The sequence below is a fragment of the Sinocyclocheilus grahami genome, unplaced genomic scaffold (assembly GCF_001515645.1).
Source record: "Sinocyclocheilus grahami isolate Dianchi unplaced genomic scaffold, SAMN03320097.WGS_v1.1 scaffold695.1, whole genome shotgun sequence".
NCBI lineage: Eukaryota > Metazoa > Chordata > Actinopteri > Cypriniformes > Cyprinidae > Sinocyclocheilus > Sinocyclocheilus grahami.
This window is the reverse complement of record NW_015505874.1, coordinates 460722-478229: the sequence shown is the minus strand read 5'-3', so window position 1 is coordinate 478229 and position 17508 is coordinate 460722. Positions and strand designations below refer to the sequence as shown.

The following is a 17508-nucleotide window of genomic DNA, read 5'->3' as shown; positions in this document are numbered from 1 at the left end:
ACACGGCATCACAGTATGGTAAGCGGTGTAACATTTCCGTCACACGCTTGAGGTATTCGGCCAATCAGAGCACACCTCGCTTTTCAGAACGATGAGCTTTGTAAAAATCGACACGTTTCAGAAAGGCGGAATAGAGGAGAAACAATAATGTACAGTATGTGGAAAATAATGTTTTTTGAACCTTAAACTGCATAAGCACATTGCAGTACACCAAATACACAAAATAATGTTCTTTTTAGCAACGTCAAATGAACCCTTTAAGATTTTGTTTGTTTGATATATAAATATATCAAATACATACATTATATATATATATATATACTGTAGATATATATATACGTATATATATATATATATATATAGAGAGAGAGAGTTCACATTTTTCTTGTTCAAAATACCCATTAAAATCAATAGCGTCCAATATATTCATTCAGTTGTACATTTGCCAAGATTTAAGCATCAAATCAGCATATTAGAATGATCTCTGAAGGATCATGTGACACTGAAGACTGGAGTAATGATGCTGCTGAAAATTCAGCATTGCATCAAATAAATAAAATTTTAAAATATATTCAAATAGAAAACAATTATTTTAAATTGTAAAAATATTTCACAATATCACTGTTTTTACTGCATTTTGATCAAACTAATGCAGCCTTGGTGAGCATAAAAGTTTTTTATAATATCGGCTTGCAATAGTTTGACGTTAACATGTTAAGCTAATCATGTGGCTTCTAATAGCATAAAAGTACATATCAGACATAAATAAAATAATTATACTTTAATTATATATTTATTACTTTTTATTGCTGAATGAAACAGTCATTTCTCTCACCTTTTCTACCATCTCGAAATAATTTGCTCACTGAGTTTGTTTGCACTGCATTCTGGAATGGTCTGATTCATGAAGAATACATGGAGAGCTGCCTTAAAATTTGACCCAAGCAGTGCAGCAAGGCACAGTTTTCTTTTATTCCAAGTTAACATGCATATGCTGCCTACAAAGGTTTTGCAACAGAGCCAAATGTGTCATCACTCTCCACCAGGTGGATGGTCGACCGCAGACATACTAGTGAGACGACTCACCTGTGTAAGTGGAATTTGCACTCCCATGACACATTTATTTATCGGGGAGGATCTCTGGCCCATCTAAAGAATAATTAGAATTTTTTTGAGTGTAAAAGACTAATCATTTAAAACACTGATCAGCACCCATTCAACAAGCCCTGATCCCATCAATCAACTCTCATAATGACTGCCTCGTTCGGAGATGATGAATGAAGGGTTTAAGCTGAAACAGCCATCAGTCTGCACTGTCTAACTCAAAATCACAGTACCGGGATGTCCTTGGAATTAAGTCCGCATTTGTGTCAATGTTTTGTGTTATTATATGGCATAGTGTATGTGTGTAAGGTGAATGCATTCAGTGTGTGTGTGTGTGTGTGTGTGTGTGTGTGTGTGAGAAGGTAACCGAGGGAGGTGACCCTGGCAGCACGTGGAGACATCAGAAGCCCGAGGCGTGTCCGCCCCTCCCTGAGTATCTTCCATTGTTTGCTCAATGCCTGTCGGTTCAAGGAGATTCCTTGTGCCATAATGGGCTATTATTTGTGCTCAAGCTCTATTCAAGCCCTAATGACTTATGCCAGTTTTCCCGGCCCCTGGAGACCCGCATGCGAAAAATGCACAGCTCAGGAAGAGAGGCAGCCTTTGTGGACAAAGACATATTGGAAATTCCCTGCAGGGTGTATTTTCTTATGTGTCTTTTCTAAAGCTCCTGTAATGCAGGAATGCAGTGTGGGTGGAGTCTTATCAATTCTTTAATAAAAAGTAAGGGATCTAATAAATGGATGGGTTTGTAATTGTAAATTAAAACCAAGTTTAATTAATTGCATATTAGTGCATATAACACTCCATAGAGGTTTTCTGTTCTATTAAATGTTAATATTGTTGGAGCAAATGAAATTATGCATTTCAGTGGGATGTAAAATAATAAACAGAAAAATTCACAACATTTGTTTAAATATCGCGAAATATTTATTATTACCTAACAATGTTTACCACATTAATGGCAATTAAATGTTATCATTTCATAGAAATAACATTGAGAAAAATCGTATTAGCCAATATGGCTAAAGATAAATATTTAACATAAATGTGAAAAATAGCAATTCCATTGATGCATTGACGCAGTTACAGAGCTTCATTGTTTTACAGCGAATAAATTGAATGAGTCCAGTAACAAGATCCAAGAAAGAGTCTTTGGCTTGTAGTGGCTTGATGTTCAGTGTCCTCTGATGGGCGACACATCTCTTTGGGTTTCTGGAGTCCCTGATTCCACAGTTTCATTTAGTTACAGCATATTCCTCATGTGCAATAAGTATCTTCAATGCTAGTCTTTATTTGCAATCAGTTTAATTTAAACATCCCACTTGGCTTCTCCAACTAGTTATCCCATGCACCAAAAGGTTTAGTTCAGAAACGTTTAGCGTTGATAGAGCTTAGTCTTTATAATTTGAGGTTTGGTTTGTTTCAGTCAACATCTTCCTTGGTTTTTATACCGTTGAGCTCCACAACTCCACACTGACGCCGACACCTCTAAGGTGGAGCCCACATGACAAACATCACAATCCAAGACGCTTGCATCTGCAGGTATTCCAACACACCTGATGACACCCCATGGCATGAAAACACAAGACGTGTGCGATAAATGAGCAGAGAGGAGCTTCTCATCCAGGTAAATCCTGTGGTGGATCAGCAAAGATGAGCCTGATCTCTACGAGGCAGCATTTTCAGACGTCCACGCTCGTGCCCTGTGGTGCCGCCTCACTCGCCATTTCTCCAGGAGAAGATGAGATGACAAGATCCTCTTGATGGCCCTCACCCTGGAGAGGATGTCACCAATCTGTTTTGTGTTTTTCACCCTATAGAAAAACAAAGGATTATTATCAAAGCAAACACAGATAGAAACCTTGACCAGATTTACCTGGCAAGTACTAGTTGTACAACTTAAATCAGATGCTCAGAGATATTGAGAATTAAGAGTTCAATATAGATGCAACACCCTGAAATGTAAGATTTTACGTTACATCTATAGTGGAGATTATATATGTATAAATATATATCTTGTATATTTTTTGCATTCATGGTTTTAAAAACATTAAAAAAACTCTATACATTTCTTAAATGTATGTGAGAATGCGAATGTGCTGCTTTATTTTTTTTAATCTATGTGGTTTGTCTTACCGTCTAATCTTTGTCTGTTTGTAGGCCAGCTTGTGTTTGCATTGCTTCTCGGCACAATCTTGGCCCTGGGCGGCATGGATTGCCTTGCCTGACGCTGCTTTATGCCTAAAAAAGAAAGTTCACATTAGACATGAGCAGTCAATTCCTGAAGTTTGATAAAAGTCCACAAATAGAACTGAAACCTGTTTCTACAAGTTCGTCAAGTCATGCAGTGACAGCAATTATGCCTGTAGATTATTACTGAGGTTCCCACACACAGCTCGTGCTCGGGAAAACAAGGGTGTCCCAAATATTTTTTAACCAGTAAGTCCTGTGACCTTGAAATTGGTCTTAAGATTAAAACTATCTGGCTTTGAACTATGACGTTGTTCACATTATTAGCATTCAGTGTGTACTTACTGTAACGAATTGTCCAGCTGACAAAATGAAGAGCATGTTTTGTCTTGACTATCTGCACATTTGCAGCGTGACTTGGGCACAACAGGTTCTGTTACTGAGCGCTTCTTACGTGGAGCGTTTCCAAGTCCATATGACACTGTTCGCCTGGGGGGGAAGAAAACATAATTAGAAGACAACGTTAGCCATTCCAATATTTAATAATGATTTACAGGTATATATATTTTTTGTACATTTAAAGTCATCAAATATAATGTTTTTTATGACTTACTCTGGTGTGTTGACCCATATTATGTCCAGGTGGCAAAAGTAGACACACTCTTTGTCCATAAAACTTGCGCAGGAACATCTCTTAGTCCTGGAGTGTCGCACAGAGACTGATGTGCCTTGTGCTGTGCCATGACCCAAAGATGCTGGAGCAGCTAAAATCATAAAATTATGTTGAATTCATAAGGTTTTGCTACATAAACAATTCTACCTACAAACACGCACTGTGATTTTTACACTCTTAAGTTGCAAAACTGTTTGATGGACTGGAAAAACTGGAATTTGTCACGCTCAATAAAAAAGGAGTGATGCTCATCTTATAGATAAAAGAATATTAAAACTTTATCGTGCATGTTTTTATAGGTTAAGCAACGTTATAAAGTATTACACATACTTAATTATACCTGCACCTTTAGGTCTGTATTTTGACACATTGCAGATTGTTTAATACTTATGTAAACTTTAAAAACTTTTAACAGTAATTAAGGCAACTAATTAAAAGGCACTCAAATAATCTTTAACACATTGTATTGGATATAAATATACTTAAAATAAGTACATACCCAAATCAAAAATTCCAGATGACAGCATGGACAACAATGGGAAAATAATCCTCAAATCCATTTTATTAAATTTTATGCCAATCCCTGATACTCCAATAAAATCGCAAACAGCTAAAAGGGTTGAGTTTTGCATGTGTGTGTGTGTGTACACACAGTCAAATAGTTTGTAATTGTAATTGAACTGATATCTTAACAGCTTCAGATTTACAAGAGTAACGTTAATTTAGAATCTTTTTGGTGTCTATGAATTGCAGATTGAAGTATTATGTGATACTAAGAGCAGTTTTGAAACTTTAGCCTCTAGCTCTTTCCCTAACCAATGGAAAACCCTGTTAAATGGAAACTCAGGCCAGTTGACGCTCACAATTGGCTACCCTCCACCTGCTCCAAAAATGTATTAAATATTACAGTGCGAAGATTCCATACGTGCAGCCTGTTCTTGCTTGTTCATTCTAAGACAGAGAATTAGGACAGCAATAAACGCAATCTATTAAGATCAGGTGAATATGGATGCTGCATTAAGGACAATTATGGAAATATGCAGTTCTGTTTTTCAGTGTAGCTCTCCTCAGGCGAGGGTGGCATGACTGCAGTAATATTTTTCAAATATTCTGACATCGCACTCATAGAAAAAGGCTAAGCCTCGCCTGTATATACAGGTCCTAACAATGAAACTTTTTCATTTTTCTCTACAGAATAGAACTGATGCAAACATGCATTGACATTGACCAATGACAGAAAAAGGATTTATTTAGAATGAGGTGGAAAGTTTGAAAGTCATACACATCTACATTATGGTCAAATCTAGGAATGTCGTTTCCATTGGATGCAGAATAGTTTCGTGTTCACTAGTGATTTTTAATGTTCTACTCTCACTTTGACTAAATTCACCAGGTTTGGATCGACTGAATGTTCAGAGCTGTTTCCAGAGTCTCACCCACTCTCATGCTCTTCTGTGGGCTGGGTAACTAAGCAACATCCTCCCCCACCCCACCTTCTTGTATGATGTGCCCTGTACTCATAGCCTGTACTCCTCTACTCTGCATGCAATAACACGACCCGTCCAGCAGGTAGCGTTATTGTGTCATAGTCTTGGTGGACTGCAGAGGCAGGCAGCAAATACTCTCAATTGAATGAGTCATTCTGGGGCTGTAATGAGAGCTTTTTTGCAAGCCTCTTGAGACAAGGACAGTGTCGCTGTCAATAGTAAAGGAGCTGATTGGTGACGTCATTTGCTGACCTCTCCAAGCTCCTCATTAGTGATTTGAACTGCTGAATAATTCTAGTGTCTTGGAGAGCCCTGGGAATAACCCTTTCTACAGGGTTGATTAAAGGAGAAAAAAAGACAAATCAGATAGCTAATTACACCACTTGAAAAATGAGACTTCAGAGGCATTTCTGCACTTGTAAACAAGGTTTTACTGATACTGTTGATAGTATAGATACAGCAAATGTAAAGCCACCATTTTACTCATACCTATGGTCTTATGGAGTTCAAAATGGGCACCAGGTGGAATATAATAAATACTTGACCACAACATCTGTGCACAAGAACACTGCCCCCCAAAAGCCATAGAAATTTTTATATATCTGTACAACATCAATTTCCCCCATCAATTTACGATAGACATAAAACTTTTCAAAAAGAAAACATTTAAAAAATAAAACAACTGACCTCTATTCTTCTTTTACTTCCATATCAACTTAACTTCCAAATAGGTAACTACTAGATTTATAAGATATTATATACAGGTTTCTAAACGAGAAACTCCAAAAGGCACAATTGTCTATACAACATGTACAAAAAGAAAAGAAAAACGGGTGCTGACAAAAAAGTATAAAATAAAATAATTGGTCATCATTTATGATTTCACATACAATATGACTGTCAGAAAATGTGCTTTTAGAGAAGGTTTGCAGAGCTGCAAATCTCCTGAAGTGTTTTAGTTTTACAAAGTGACAAAGTAAAAAAGAAAAAAAAGAAAGGTGGAAAGAGAAAGAGAAATTCGTAGGCAGAAAAGAAAGAGCTTTTATTGGGATTCTCAGGTAGCTATGACAAGTCTATCCTCATCATCGCTGGAGGCTTCATTGTAGTCATCAGTCACTGGTTGTCTAGAGACAAGTTGCTGTTTCACTTCACTAGCCCCACCTGCGGTTGCCTTGTGTGCAACATCGCAGCCTCTCTCATTAGAGGATGAGGGGGAGGAGGGCAAAGGAGGTTGTGGTGGTGGGTTTGGTTTGTCCACCATGGCTGTAGTCTTTTTTGCACCCCCTGTGTCCATAGATCTAGTGCTAGGGCTGTTTTGAGAGACCTGCTTTGGCTCTGTGAATGGCTTTGCATTTGTAGGAACATCTCCTGGATTGGCTGTTGGAGGACTGGCTGAAGAAATAGGTGCTGGGGGTGATTCTGCAACCTGTGCTGGTGGAGGTACAGATGCTACACCCTCAGGGCTACGTGACATGTCCTGGGCTGCAGGAAGTGGGCTGAGAGCTGAGAGGGGGCTAAGGGATGGTAGAAGGGCTGGCAGGGCAATGTTGAGGATCTGCAGGCCAGGGATTTGTGCTGGGGAAGCAGTGCTGCACTGAGGGGCAGGGCTAGCTGCCAACACATGTACGCCTAGGGTGGCATTTAATGGCAGACTCCGTTGAGGCACCAGCTGGGTGGAGTTGGCTAAACCCACCACGCTCAAGGTCTCCAAACCCACAGGCTGCAGGGCAGTTTGGGGAGCACCAAGTGTCTGAAGCCCTGCCACTTGGCCCAGAGGGAAACAAGGCAGTACACTACTGACTGGTTCCTGAACTACCAGCGGCTGGGTTGGGGAACCCTCTGGCCAGGGCGTGGTGTTGGGTGCTGGGAGGGGGCTTCCGGTCTGCCTGTGGATCATGCTGAGTGCTGGGATGGTTAGCTGGACTGGCCCGGCCTGAATAGGTACAAATGTGGAGTAAGCAGCCAAACCGGCGGGAACAAGCTGGATGCCACCCACAGGTACCATGCTGTACGGGGAACGAGGGGGCTGTTGGGAGTGCAATGGCAGGTGGCTGAAGAGATGAGTAGTGGCTTTCACTCTGGGCACATGGATCAGATCTGCATTTGGAAAGTGCAAAGGTCCCTGAAGAGGGTAGGAAGAGGTCTGAGTACCACGGTCGACGTTAGCATTGCACTCACTTGCAGGCTGGGATATGGTGCTTGACACTCCTTCCTGTTAAAGAACAATGTTATGAATACATTTATCAACACTGCCAAACAACACAAAAATAGCAGTCAGTGACTACATTAAAATTCTATTCACCTTTTCATGCATTCAAAGCAGTTTTGCTGACGTGCCAGGCATGCGAGACTCAAGACATTGGAATGCATATGGTGTCGGATACTGGTATGGGGTGAGGTGTACATGTAGAGAGGGAGGGATGCATGACGGGAAAGACAATGACTGTGAGGACAAGGATCTCACCTGGCCAAGTTTGCCACCCTTGCCTGGCACTGGGGGACTAGGGGGAACATCAAAGTCGGGGTAGTCGATGGACATCTGCCTGCAAGGTGACACTGGGCTCATCATGTGTACGGAGTCAGTATCAGAGGTGTGGGATTCTGAGGCAGGGGCAGGGTAGGATGTGAAAGAGGTGGGACTAGGGCCAGGGCTGGAGCAGGATGCAGAAATTGACATCTGTCTAACCAACGTAACTGGACTTGTCATAGCCACAGGCTCTGTGTCTGAGGTCTGGGAGTCTGAAGCTTGAGGAGGCTGAGTTTGGGGAGCTGGGGTTTGATTCAGGCTGATGGACATCTTAGCCAGCAGAAAGCTAGGAGCCATGTCAGCCTGGTTAGCAGGAAGATGCTGTGGGCTTGCAGTAACAGATGGTGTTGCAGAGAGGCCAGACTCTGCCTGGCTGTCCTCCTCATCTTCTTCTTCTCCATCATTATCTTCGTCGTCTGGGCCATCAGAGTCATCACCATCTGAGTCCTGTCTGTCAGAACTTCCTGCTCTTCCTCGATCAACTTAGGGGTAAAAACAACAATGAACAAAAAGAGCAGGAAGAATCGTATAATATAGCATAGCTAATTGTAGCTACTTTGAAGAGCTACAAAGTTCTACTATGAAAATTATCCTAAGAAATTTTCACAATCCTAGTGTGACCTAAATAATGCAACCCAAAGAAGACAGATTTAAATTAAATCTTTAAGTAGTGTTTCGTTTTTCAACAGCTTACACTTTTCTGAGTTATAGATTTTACATCTACTGCATAGCAAAAAATAGATGGTCTAGAAACACCCATCACATTAAATAGGGAAGACATTAACACCTCAGACCACAAATGCAGCCTGTGCTTGACAGCTTGTGTGGAACTGTGTGAGAGGAAAACAAATATGCTCTCAGTAACTCAGACCAGAGAAAGCTCACAGCTTCCCTCTCTCTCTCTTTCCTGCTAAAACTAGATGCAGTAATTTCCTCACAGTAAACGCGGTGTATGCCGCCCACATGCACCAAGAGTTAACAAGGAAAAAGACTGCATTTAGAATCTCTAATTAGACTATGGCATTGCCATTGATCACCACTGCAACAGAAGATAGCCAGGGACAATCCACATTTAACAGATGGTGCTATTATTAGTAACCCTATTAATGGCCAGGTTGATTCTGTTGTTAAAAAATGTATATGTAATGGTGTAAACAAAACTATAGTTTGTGCTTTCTGAAGTTGGTTGGTTATGCATTGGTCCTTATCAAATAAACTCCCCTATTCAATGTCTGGTTAAGATTTATATTCCCAAAAATGCATAAGAGACTTCTACCTGAGTCTTCTGGGTCCTGGTCCTCAATAAAACCCACAGCAACTCCCATTTCCATGCACTTCTTGCTGTGGGCTTTGGACTTCATGTGCTTGGTTAGGTTCCCTGTGTGGATAAAGGGAACAAAGAGGTCACTCAGGTGGGAGGCGGATGCAGGGCATGGGAGTGGTTTACATAAGCATGACATATTCCCAAGCACTAGCTCTATGTAATGGGTTAGTAACTGATAAAGAAGTTCTTAAAGGAACGTGGGCTGTGGTCTGACACTGTGTGCTGTTCTGCAGTGCAGCGTGGGAAGTTCAACTGTGATGAATCATACAGGCTTTTTTAAGAGAACAGGCACAGTCTTCAAAAAAAGCAGGTAAGAAAAAAACACTTTGTACAGAAATCATTTCCAACCATCCCTAAGAATTATCTAAATTACCTAACTGTTCTCAAATCCTGACACATTTCATTTAGAAAATGAACCAAATAAACATGTTTAAATGTGTCCTTATGCAAGTGTATGAGTTGGCCATTTATGATGGAAGACAAAAACCAGAGGTGGTTTTTGGATTAAATTTTTTTCTGGCTTAACATTTTTTATCCTGTTTAATATTTGTAACAATTTGTATTAATTCTGCTCATTATTTGTAACAGTCAAAAATAACTTTCCAATAATTACTAATTGAGTAAGAAAACAAAATGTAAGCATCACAGCTTTCAAATCAGTGTTTGGGACTGAACCCACCTTTGGTCTTGAAAGAGAAGTTGCAGTGTGTACAATGAAATGGACGGATGTCTGAATGAGTACGGATGTGTTTCCGCAGCATGCTAGGTTTCTTGCAGCGGATTCCACATTCCTCACAGATGTATTTCCCTCTTCCACGCCCCCTAACGTACACATACTCCTCATTCGACTTGTAACTGAAAATATACCACAAAGAGCACATCAAAACACAATTTCCTGTTAAATAATTGGGAAGTGGGATAAGATCAATGTTAAAATTTACAAACCCTCCATCAAAGATCTTCACTCGTTGGGGTTCAGATTTGGAAGAGTCTCTGTCTGACTCTGTTTGATTAATTGGTTGAGTCTCTGGTTTTGTTTTTCCACTATTCTCAGTTGGCACAGATCTTTGCTGAATCAAAATCTGAAACAATACAAAATACAAGAATAATTTGTCAATCATGCATGTACAATAACAAATGCATTAAAATGTAAAATAGCAAACAGTATGTTCAAGCTAACTGTTAAAGCAGCATCAGTCGAATGAAAATGCTCATACTTTTGGCAAGATGTCCTTCAGGTTCCCAGAGTAGGTCAAGATGTCAGATTTCAAAGTTGTTGTTTTTGCTTGGGTGTAGTGTATTTTCTTGGATGTCTGTTTGGAGTCAAACAAGGACATGACCACTTTTGTGGGAAGCCCCAATGGATTGGGATTTTTGGGGTTTACTACCCATGCAGAGTAGGCAGAGATCCTCTGGTCTGCCTGTTGAATGTGGAGGGGTTTCCTTTTCATGAGAAAACACCAGGTGAAGGTTGTAGCTGTTTTCAGACTAGGGAAAGACAGGCGATGACTGTCTCTGGTGTTGACAACAGACACAGAAGAAGCTAACTTCACTTGTCCCTGAAATGTTGAAGGCCTCAGGGGAGATTTGGATGGAGGCCAACGCTGCTCCTCAGGTTTCTCTTGTGGCTTCAGAGTGGAATTCTCTGGCATGGCATATCTTTGAACTCTGGGTGAAGAAAATGTAGCAGGTGTTGTAGTAGGTGTTCTGCTCTCCATCTCGTGTTCACTGAACTCAGTTGTTGTCTGAGATACTGGTGTCTGGGTGTCCTTGTCAGCTTCTGCCGTCTCTGGCAATTGTTCTGGGGCATCAGTCTCAATTGGGCTGTCCACTGGCTCTGTGGTGCAAACCTGTCTAACCAGCATTAACTTCCTCTGCCTGGTCATTTCTGACATCTTGGAGTTCAGGTAGTTTAGAGATCTACCATCAGTGAGACATGCAGCTCCGTGTTCATCTTTAGCCCGTTTCTGTGTCTTTTCCATAGCAATGTCCAGGCTGTTGGCAGGAGAGAGCATACGCTTGCTTGAGGCAGTAGACTCTTGGGGGCATAAATTTGCAGATGCCAGTTTTTGTGTACAATGCAGTGAACCAAGAGACAGGATGCTTTGCACAGTGGTTTGGTTTTGGTCAGTAGATTTCATGTTGTTTTTCATCGGTATAGCAACAGACCTAGGTTGCCTATGAGCTTGAATTTCTGGTCCAATCTTTGAATCACTGTTCACAACATGTACCGTAGTGAAGCTGGAAACCACAGAAGCAGGTGCTAGGGTGTGCTCATGGGTGATTAGAATCTGTGGTACAGGTGTAGATACTGGTGTTATATGAGATGCTGTATCAACTTGCGAACCAGCAGGCAGTACAATTGGGGGCTTATTGATTGCAGCCTGATAACCTGGTTGTGCTACATAGACATTTTGCATTCCATCATTTGACTGAGAGACTTTAATTTCATTAGCAATTGGTATAGTTATCACTGGCAAAGTGATCTGTGTGCCTTGTACACCTGCTAAATATGTCTGGCCTGTTTTTAGTACAGGGCAATTCATTTGGTATTTAGGTATAAAGCTCTTCTTACTTTTTTCATCAGAGCTCTTCTGAACGTCTGTCTGACCAGCCACCATTTGGACCAGAGGTTGCACACGGCATGCCACAACCCTTGAGGTCTGATGCCATGGATGTGGAAGACCATGAACTTGGGGTTGTTGGGTTTGGCTTCCAAGGTTGATGCTTTGAACCACTTGCTCATTTTTCGGTAGCGGGGCCTCTCCAGAATGTAGAACAAAAGACTGAACAAGTGTAGATGTGTTCAGATTTATTGATCTAGGTTGGGACCCAGAGCATTCGTTAGTGAAGGGGACTCTTTGGATGGGGGGAGTCTGTTTAACTGACAATTGAGGGTCTGGTGCAATCTTCAAGGACATTTGACGTACCAGAGGCCCCCTTCTTCGTTCAATGAGAGGCACCTGGGTAGTTGGAGGACTTTGTGTAATTTTTGGCAGGGCAGTCTGCATTGGTAACAAAGGCCTGCTGGGTGACATGCTGCTGCAATCAAAGGATTTGCTACGGTAGTCACAATAAATTTCCAATGATGACTGAGTGGAGCTGATTTGTTCTGAGGTAGCGCGTCTCATCATGCCTGGCACTCCAAGAGTGTTGTTTGCTACAGAGATCCCTTGAGCTTCTGGTGGCTTCCCAACACTATCAGACCTTGATGGGCTGTCAGATCTTGGTGGATCATCTCTGTCAAAAGAAGCTGAAATACTAGAGCACCTTGACAAGCTACTATCTCTACTGAGGCTACGAGAGAGACTAGACTCAAAGCTGGATTCACCAGAAGAGTGTTCCATTTGAGCAAGTCTTATGCGCTTTTTCTTTGGGGGGAGTTTTTCTGTTGGCAGTTTAGACAGACTCTCACTCCTCTGAGGCCAGTTGAATGTTTCTGTTGGTTTCTCTGTTGATTCTACAACTGGAGTTTCATGATCTCTGTCTGGTTCCTCTGTTACCAAGATTTCAGGAACTTGAATGTTGTTCTGCCGCACAAGCCGTGATTGCTGTACAGGTGTGCCATCACTAGCAATGGTAAAGGTTTGCTTACCATGAGGTTCCATTCCTTGACTGGCACATTTAGGTGTAGACATTCTGTCATGGTAACTTTGTGAAGATAAACTCACTGCAGCCTCTGTATGGCATTTTACTGTGCTCTTTACCTCCTTTTCCACAGGATCAACTGGAGATGACCTGTCAATGGACTCAGATGTTTCAAAAGAATTTGGACGGCTGAGGGAGTTGGTATGTCGAATGACTGAAGTTCCACTTCCTTGTCTCTGGAGGTCTCCTCTTTCTTTATTTGGTGTGCTGATCTGAGCCTCTCTTATTGGAGATAGCCTTGACTCCTGTGGTTCTGAAGCTCTGCCAATGATTTGTATTTGTCCTAAAATAGCAGTATTATTTAAGGACTGGGTATGTTGAGAATAAGGTAGCCCTATCAAACCTGTAGAGGTCTGGCAGGAGTCAAAACTTCTTGAACATGGAGGAGTGGTCTCAGTTGGAGACTGGTCATCGTCATCTCCAACACTTTTAATTTTCCTTCTTTTTCTTACCGTGAGTGGTTGCTCTACAATGCCGGTAATTACTGCGTTTCTGTTTAAAAGGGGCTGCTGAATTCCACGTCTGAAAACTTCTGTCTCAATGTCTCTGGCATGCATAGGCTTGATTTTTGGACCATGCAGTTCAGAACAATAAAACTTCTTGTGATTTTCAAAATTTTCCAGTTTTCTGTAACGGTTGCGACAAGTCTCACATTCGTACATTGTCCCTTTGTTTTGCTGGGGTTTTCGGTTTCTTTCTGTTGCATGCTCAAAAGACTTACTTCGTAGTTCATGTGTAATACTTGGTCCATGATGGCTCTCATCCATGGAATGAACAGAGATAAGAACGTGACCATCATTTGTGGACAAATCCTCAACTGCTACCTGTCTCACTAGTGTACGAGGATGTACAGCAGGATTGGGAGTAGAGGGAGCTGAAGAGAACACATCATCATTTAGTGAACTAATCTTGTCATCAAATGAATGACAGATCCTAAGTGGGTGAGGCTGAGGTGTTACATTGGGGAAGAGAGCTGACTGACCAGGTGTTGTAGGCATCGAATTACTTCTTGTAATTGGTAAACAGTCAATAGCTGGATACTGAGGTGGTACAGAAAGAAGGAATACTGGCTTGGATTTGTCTGTCGGAGTGAATGGAGATTTCGGTATGTCTGAGTTGGAACTAGATCTTCTTACTGGTGGTTTTAAATCAAATTGAAAAGAGTCTTTAAATATGTAGGATTTAGGGGAGTCAATGCTACCCCTTCGGGAAAGGGAAGTCCGTCTGGGTTTGACACTGTCTAGTTGTTTGTCATCCACAACAGCCTCATTGTCTGAGATCAGCTTTGAGATACGCTCCTCAAGAGATAGAGCTTTGGTTTCTAATGGAGGACGCATTTGTCCTGAAGAAACTCGAGGCCTTTCGACAGGTGCTACATGCATGACAGTTGCCACAACGGAGGAAGGGGGAACTTGTAGGGCTTTTGTAATGTCATTTTCTGCTGGTGGAGTTATCTTAACAAAAGGACTTGGCGGACTCATAGCTTGATCTGCACTCTCAGAACGTGAAAAGTAGCCAGAGTCCGTGCTTCCAAGACTCCGAGGACTTAGCAGACACTTGCCTTGTGACTGTTGAGAGTAATCAGTTGCTTGTTGCCTTTGTAGCTGGGCATGGCTGCCTCCTAGTGGTGATTTACAATGCTGATCTTCATCTTCACTAACTGAATTTTGTAGAGGACTTGTGCAATCAACTTCTTTCAGTGAGGACAGAACCATAACATTGGACCGTATGCTTGCTGTCTGGAAATCCCTTTGCCTCTGGGCTGTGGCATGTTCAGGTGCCAAATCTGTAACTCTTGGGCTGTCTGCACGCAAAGGCGACACATTTACAGGGTGGACAACCACTTTAGGGAGAGCAGCAGTGACCTTTGGCTCACAACCTCTCTGAGTAACCAGTGGTTTCAGAGTTTCAAACACCAGCGAATGCTCTGATTCTCCTTGGCTTCCTGGTGCCATGCCTGCACTCAGCAGACTGCTCTCAGACAATGCTGTTAGGCTGCTTTGTGAAGAATCCGGGTCTAAGTCAGCTGCACTACCTTCCTCATCACTGTCTCCGCTTTCCTCCACATCAGAATGTGTGGCCAGGCCTTTGTCCGATTCTTGAGAGAGGGATCCACTTCTGGAGTCTTTTACCAGACCCAGTTTGATGGCATGTGCATGAGACTTCTTATGCTTGTATAAGTTGCTCTTTGTCTTAAATGAAAAACCACATGTCACACATGGGTAAGGTCTCTCTCCTGTGTGGGACCGTATGTGTTTTAGAAGCACACTTGGTTTAGCACAAGCTCTTTTACAGTATTCACAGACATACTTCCCTTGTTTTTTTTGTTTTTGATCTTTTGCAGAGATGTCAGATACCTGGCTTGCACTGAAGTTGACCACATTTGTCATCTGAACAGGGTTGAAACCTGGTGTGACAGGGACTTGAATTGAGTTGGGTACTGTGGCTGACAAAGACTGGCATGTTTGAACAACAGGGGGCTGGCTCTGAGGGAAGCCACCTGATCTAAACGGAACAGGTGCGTGTGTCAAGGTAAGTGAAGGACCCACACTATAGCTTTTCTGGAATCCTGGTTTGTCCTGCTGATGATTTCCTGACATCTTCACATACTGTTGTGTTGTGTGTTGCCCTGGAGATGCCACACTGCTGTAGAACTGTTTGGCTGCGTTGAATGGTGGCACAAATGTGGGTTGTGACTGGACATTGAAATTTACAGCAGGCATAGTCATGGCATAGTCTGAATAAGTGACAGGAATGGAAACTGATTTTCCAAGATGACCTATTGGACTGATGTTCTTTCTTTCTGTCAGTGTATTGAAATCTGGCTCCATAGCCTTGAGCAGTACCTCAAGGGGAGCACTTGTGTGAGAGGGAGATGCGTTTTTGTTGCTGCCGTTTTCACACCAGCTTTCTACCTGCACAGGCCCTGCTGCACAAAGTTCCTCTGCAGCACTTTTGTGACTGAGAGCCTGTGGCTCTAAGGTAGATGACTCCTTGTGTTCCACTTTTACTGCTCTAGATGCAGATGCATCCTGTGGTGCATCTTCAGCATCTTGAGGTTCAGGCAATCCATGCGATGGACTGCTTGAAAAAGAAGAGGAGGGTGTGGCTTCCTTGGATGAAGAAGAGATGTTTGGAGAAATGGATTTCTTGGTCTGTGACTGCTTTCTGACAGGAGATTTGGGTATTTTCTTTAGCTGGTTTTGTGCCACAACTTTTTTCCGCTTCAATCCTTTGATGTTTTCAGAGTTTCTGCCAGTACTTTCATTTATGTCTGTAGGAAAAAAAAGAAAAAAATTATAATGAATAATCCAAAAAAACTTTCAACATTGTCCAATAGATTTATTTTTTCAGATCAATATCAATTAAGTATTAAATAAAAATGATTTTAATTAATTAATTTTTATGACCAACCACAAGATTACTCAAAAAAATCCCTAGTGATACACAATTGATCAAAAAGATTTTTAAAGGTTAAATACACATTTTTGAATAATGTTTAAACTTAATTAAATTACATGCAGTTTTTGAATTTAGAAAACTTGGAATAAACCATGTCCTTGATTACATTATTCTTACAATTTTTATTATAACAAGAATGTTAACCGAAACAACTGACAACTGACGTCTGAGCAATTAATTATTGACATATTACAGTAATTACATGATGTTTTATTTTTGACAGTGCAATTCAGTGTAGTGCACAATAACACAGAATGTATATCTCAGACATAAAGCACAGAAAAAGCCCAAAAACCTAAAAATTTAACAAATCTTTATTAGTGTGCTCGACTACAAATTGTAGTCGATGTTTATGTAATCTTTCAACACAAATTGCCCATGCATTTCCCAAACAATCTTCAAAACAAACATGTCTGTTATTTTCTGGTTTCATTTCCTCCCCTTTTAGCAAAGAAACTTTCATCATGCAAAGTTCATAAGCAAAACAAAATCAAACCATATATTGCACTTTCTACAACACCTAAACATCAACATTAACTCTATGTTTAACAGCACAAATGACCCAAAATTCAGACAAAAAGATAATTCAGAAAAGTCAACAACAGCAAAAATCTTGCTAATATCTTGCTAACAAACCGAAACATACCTAAGCAACGAGTTTTGATGAATTGTAGTGTGGACGAAGTACTTCAATTTACAATCAAAATAAAATAATCCTCTTCTTAGCAAACCCAGTTCACTATAAGCTGCACCAGTGCCTCTGACAGCTAGCACATAGACAAGACTGTTTTGGGATCTAGAAGATCTCCTGAGCTGCTACTGAGGCCCACGCATCATTATGTACAAAACCCACTCTCTCTTTCTCAACCCTCTGTCACCATCCCTCTCTCGCTCTCGCTCTCCAAACCCTCCCTAACTTGCTCTCCTACATCTCATTCAATACTGCAATTGTGTTAGTTAGGATGAGCCTTACCTTGTTCTATTCTTTTACAAGCTCTCAGTCAATTGGCAGAGAAAGACAATAAGAAATAATTTGCGTGTAGGTGTTTTTGTGGATGAATAAGCTTGTGTGAATTAATTAAATCTGTCC

The 17508-nt window shown here is 41.2% G+C and overlaps 2 protein-coding genes across 5 annotated transcripts in view; both read right to left on the bottom strand.

Moving 5' to 3' along the window:
- Positions 1-2095: 2095 nt before the first annotated feature.
- Positions 2096-4550, bottom strand: LOC107559691 (endothelin-1-like). Its single transcript, XM_016243589.1, has 5 exons — positions 4470-4550; positions 3911-4061; positions 3643-3786; positions 3244-3348; positions 2096-2921 (listed from the first exon to the last, which is right to left on the bottom strand). Exons 1-5 carry the CDS (start codon positions 4528-4530, stop codon positions 2774-2776), a joined length of 609 nt encoding a protein of 202 aa, XP_016099075.1. The 5' UTR covers positions 4531-4550; the 3' UTR covers positions 2096-2773.
- Positions 4551-6044: 1494 nt separating this feature from the next.
- Positions 6045-17508, bottom strand: part of LOC107559707 (zinc finger protein 40-like) — a 57905-nt gene continuing 46441 nt past the window's right edge. For 3 of the 4 annotated variants that reach the window (XM_016243612.1, XM_016243610.1, XM_016243611.1), the window contains exons 3-8: positions 10526-16230; positions 10254-10390; positions 9988-10163; positions 9261-9362; positions 7922-8466; positions 6045-7669 (exon numbers count right to left, since the gene is read on the bottom strand). In XM_016243612.1, the coding sequence (XP_016099098.1) occupies positions 6512-7669; positions 7922-8466; positions 9261-9362; positions 9988-10163; positions 10254-10390; positions 10526-16230 (7823 nt within the window). In that variant the 3' untranslated portion in view covers positions 6045-6511. Of the gene's footprint in view, positions 7670-7759; positions 8467-9260; positions 9363-9987; positions 10164-10253; positions 10391-10525; positions 16231-17508 lie in introns of all 4 variants that reach the window. The other variant, XM_016243613.1, reaches the window with a different exon arrangement.

Excerpts from the sequence above, each read along its gene's own strand:
- LOC107559691 (XM_016243589.1), bottom strand. The coding sequence starts at position 4,530 with ATGGATTTGAGGATTATTTTCCCATTGTTGTCCATGCTGTCATCTGGA. Across the intron at positions 3,787-3,910 it reads ATATGGGTCAACACACCAGA|GCGAACAGTGTCATATGGAC; the intron begins GTAAGTCATAAA and ends CTTCCCCCCCAG. Across the intron at positions 3,349-3,642 it reads CAGCTGGACAATTCGTTACA|GCATAAAGCAGCGTCAGGCA; the intron begins GTAAGTACACAC and ends TTTCTTTTTTAG.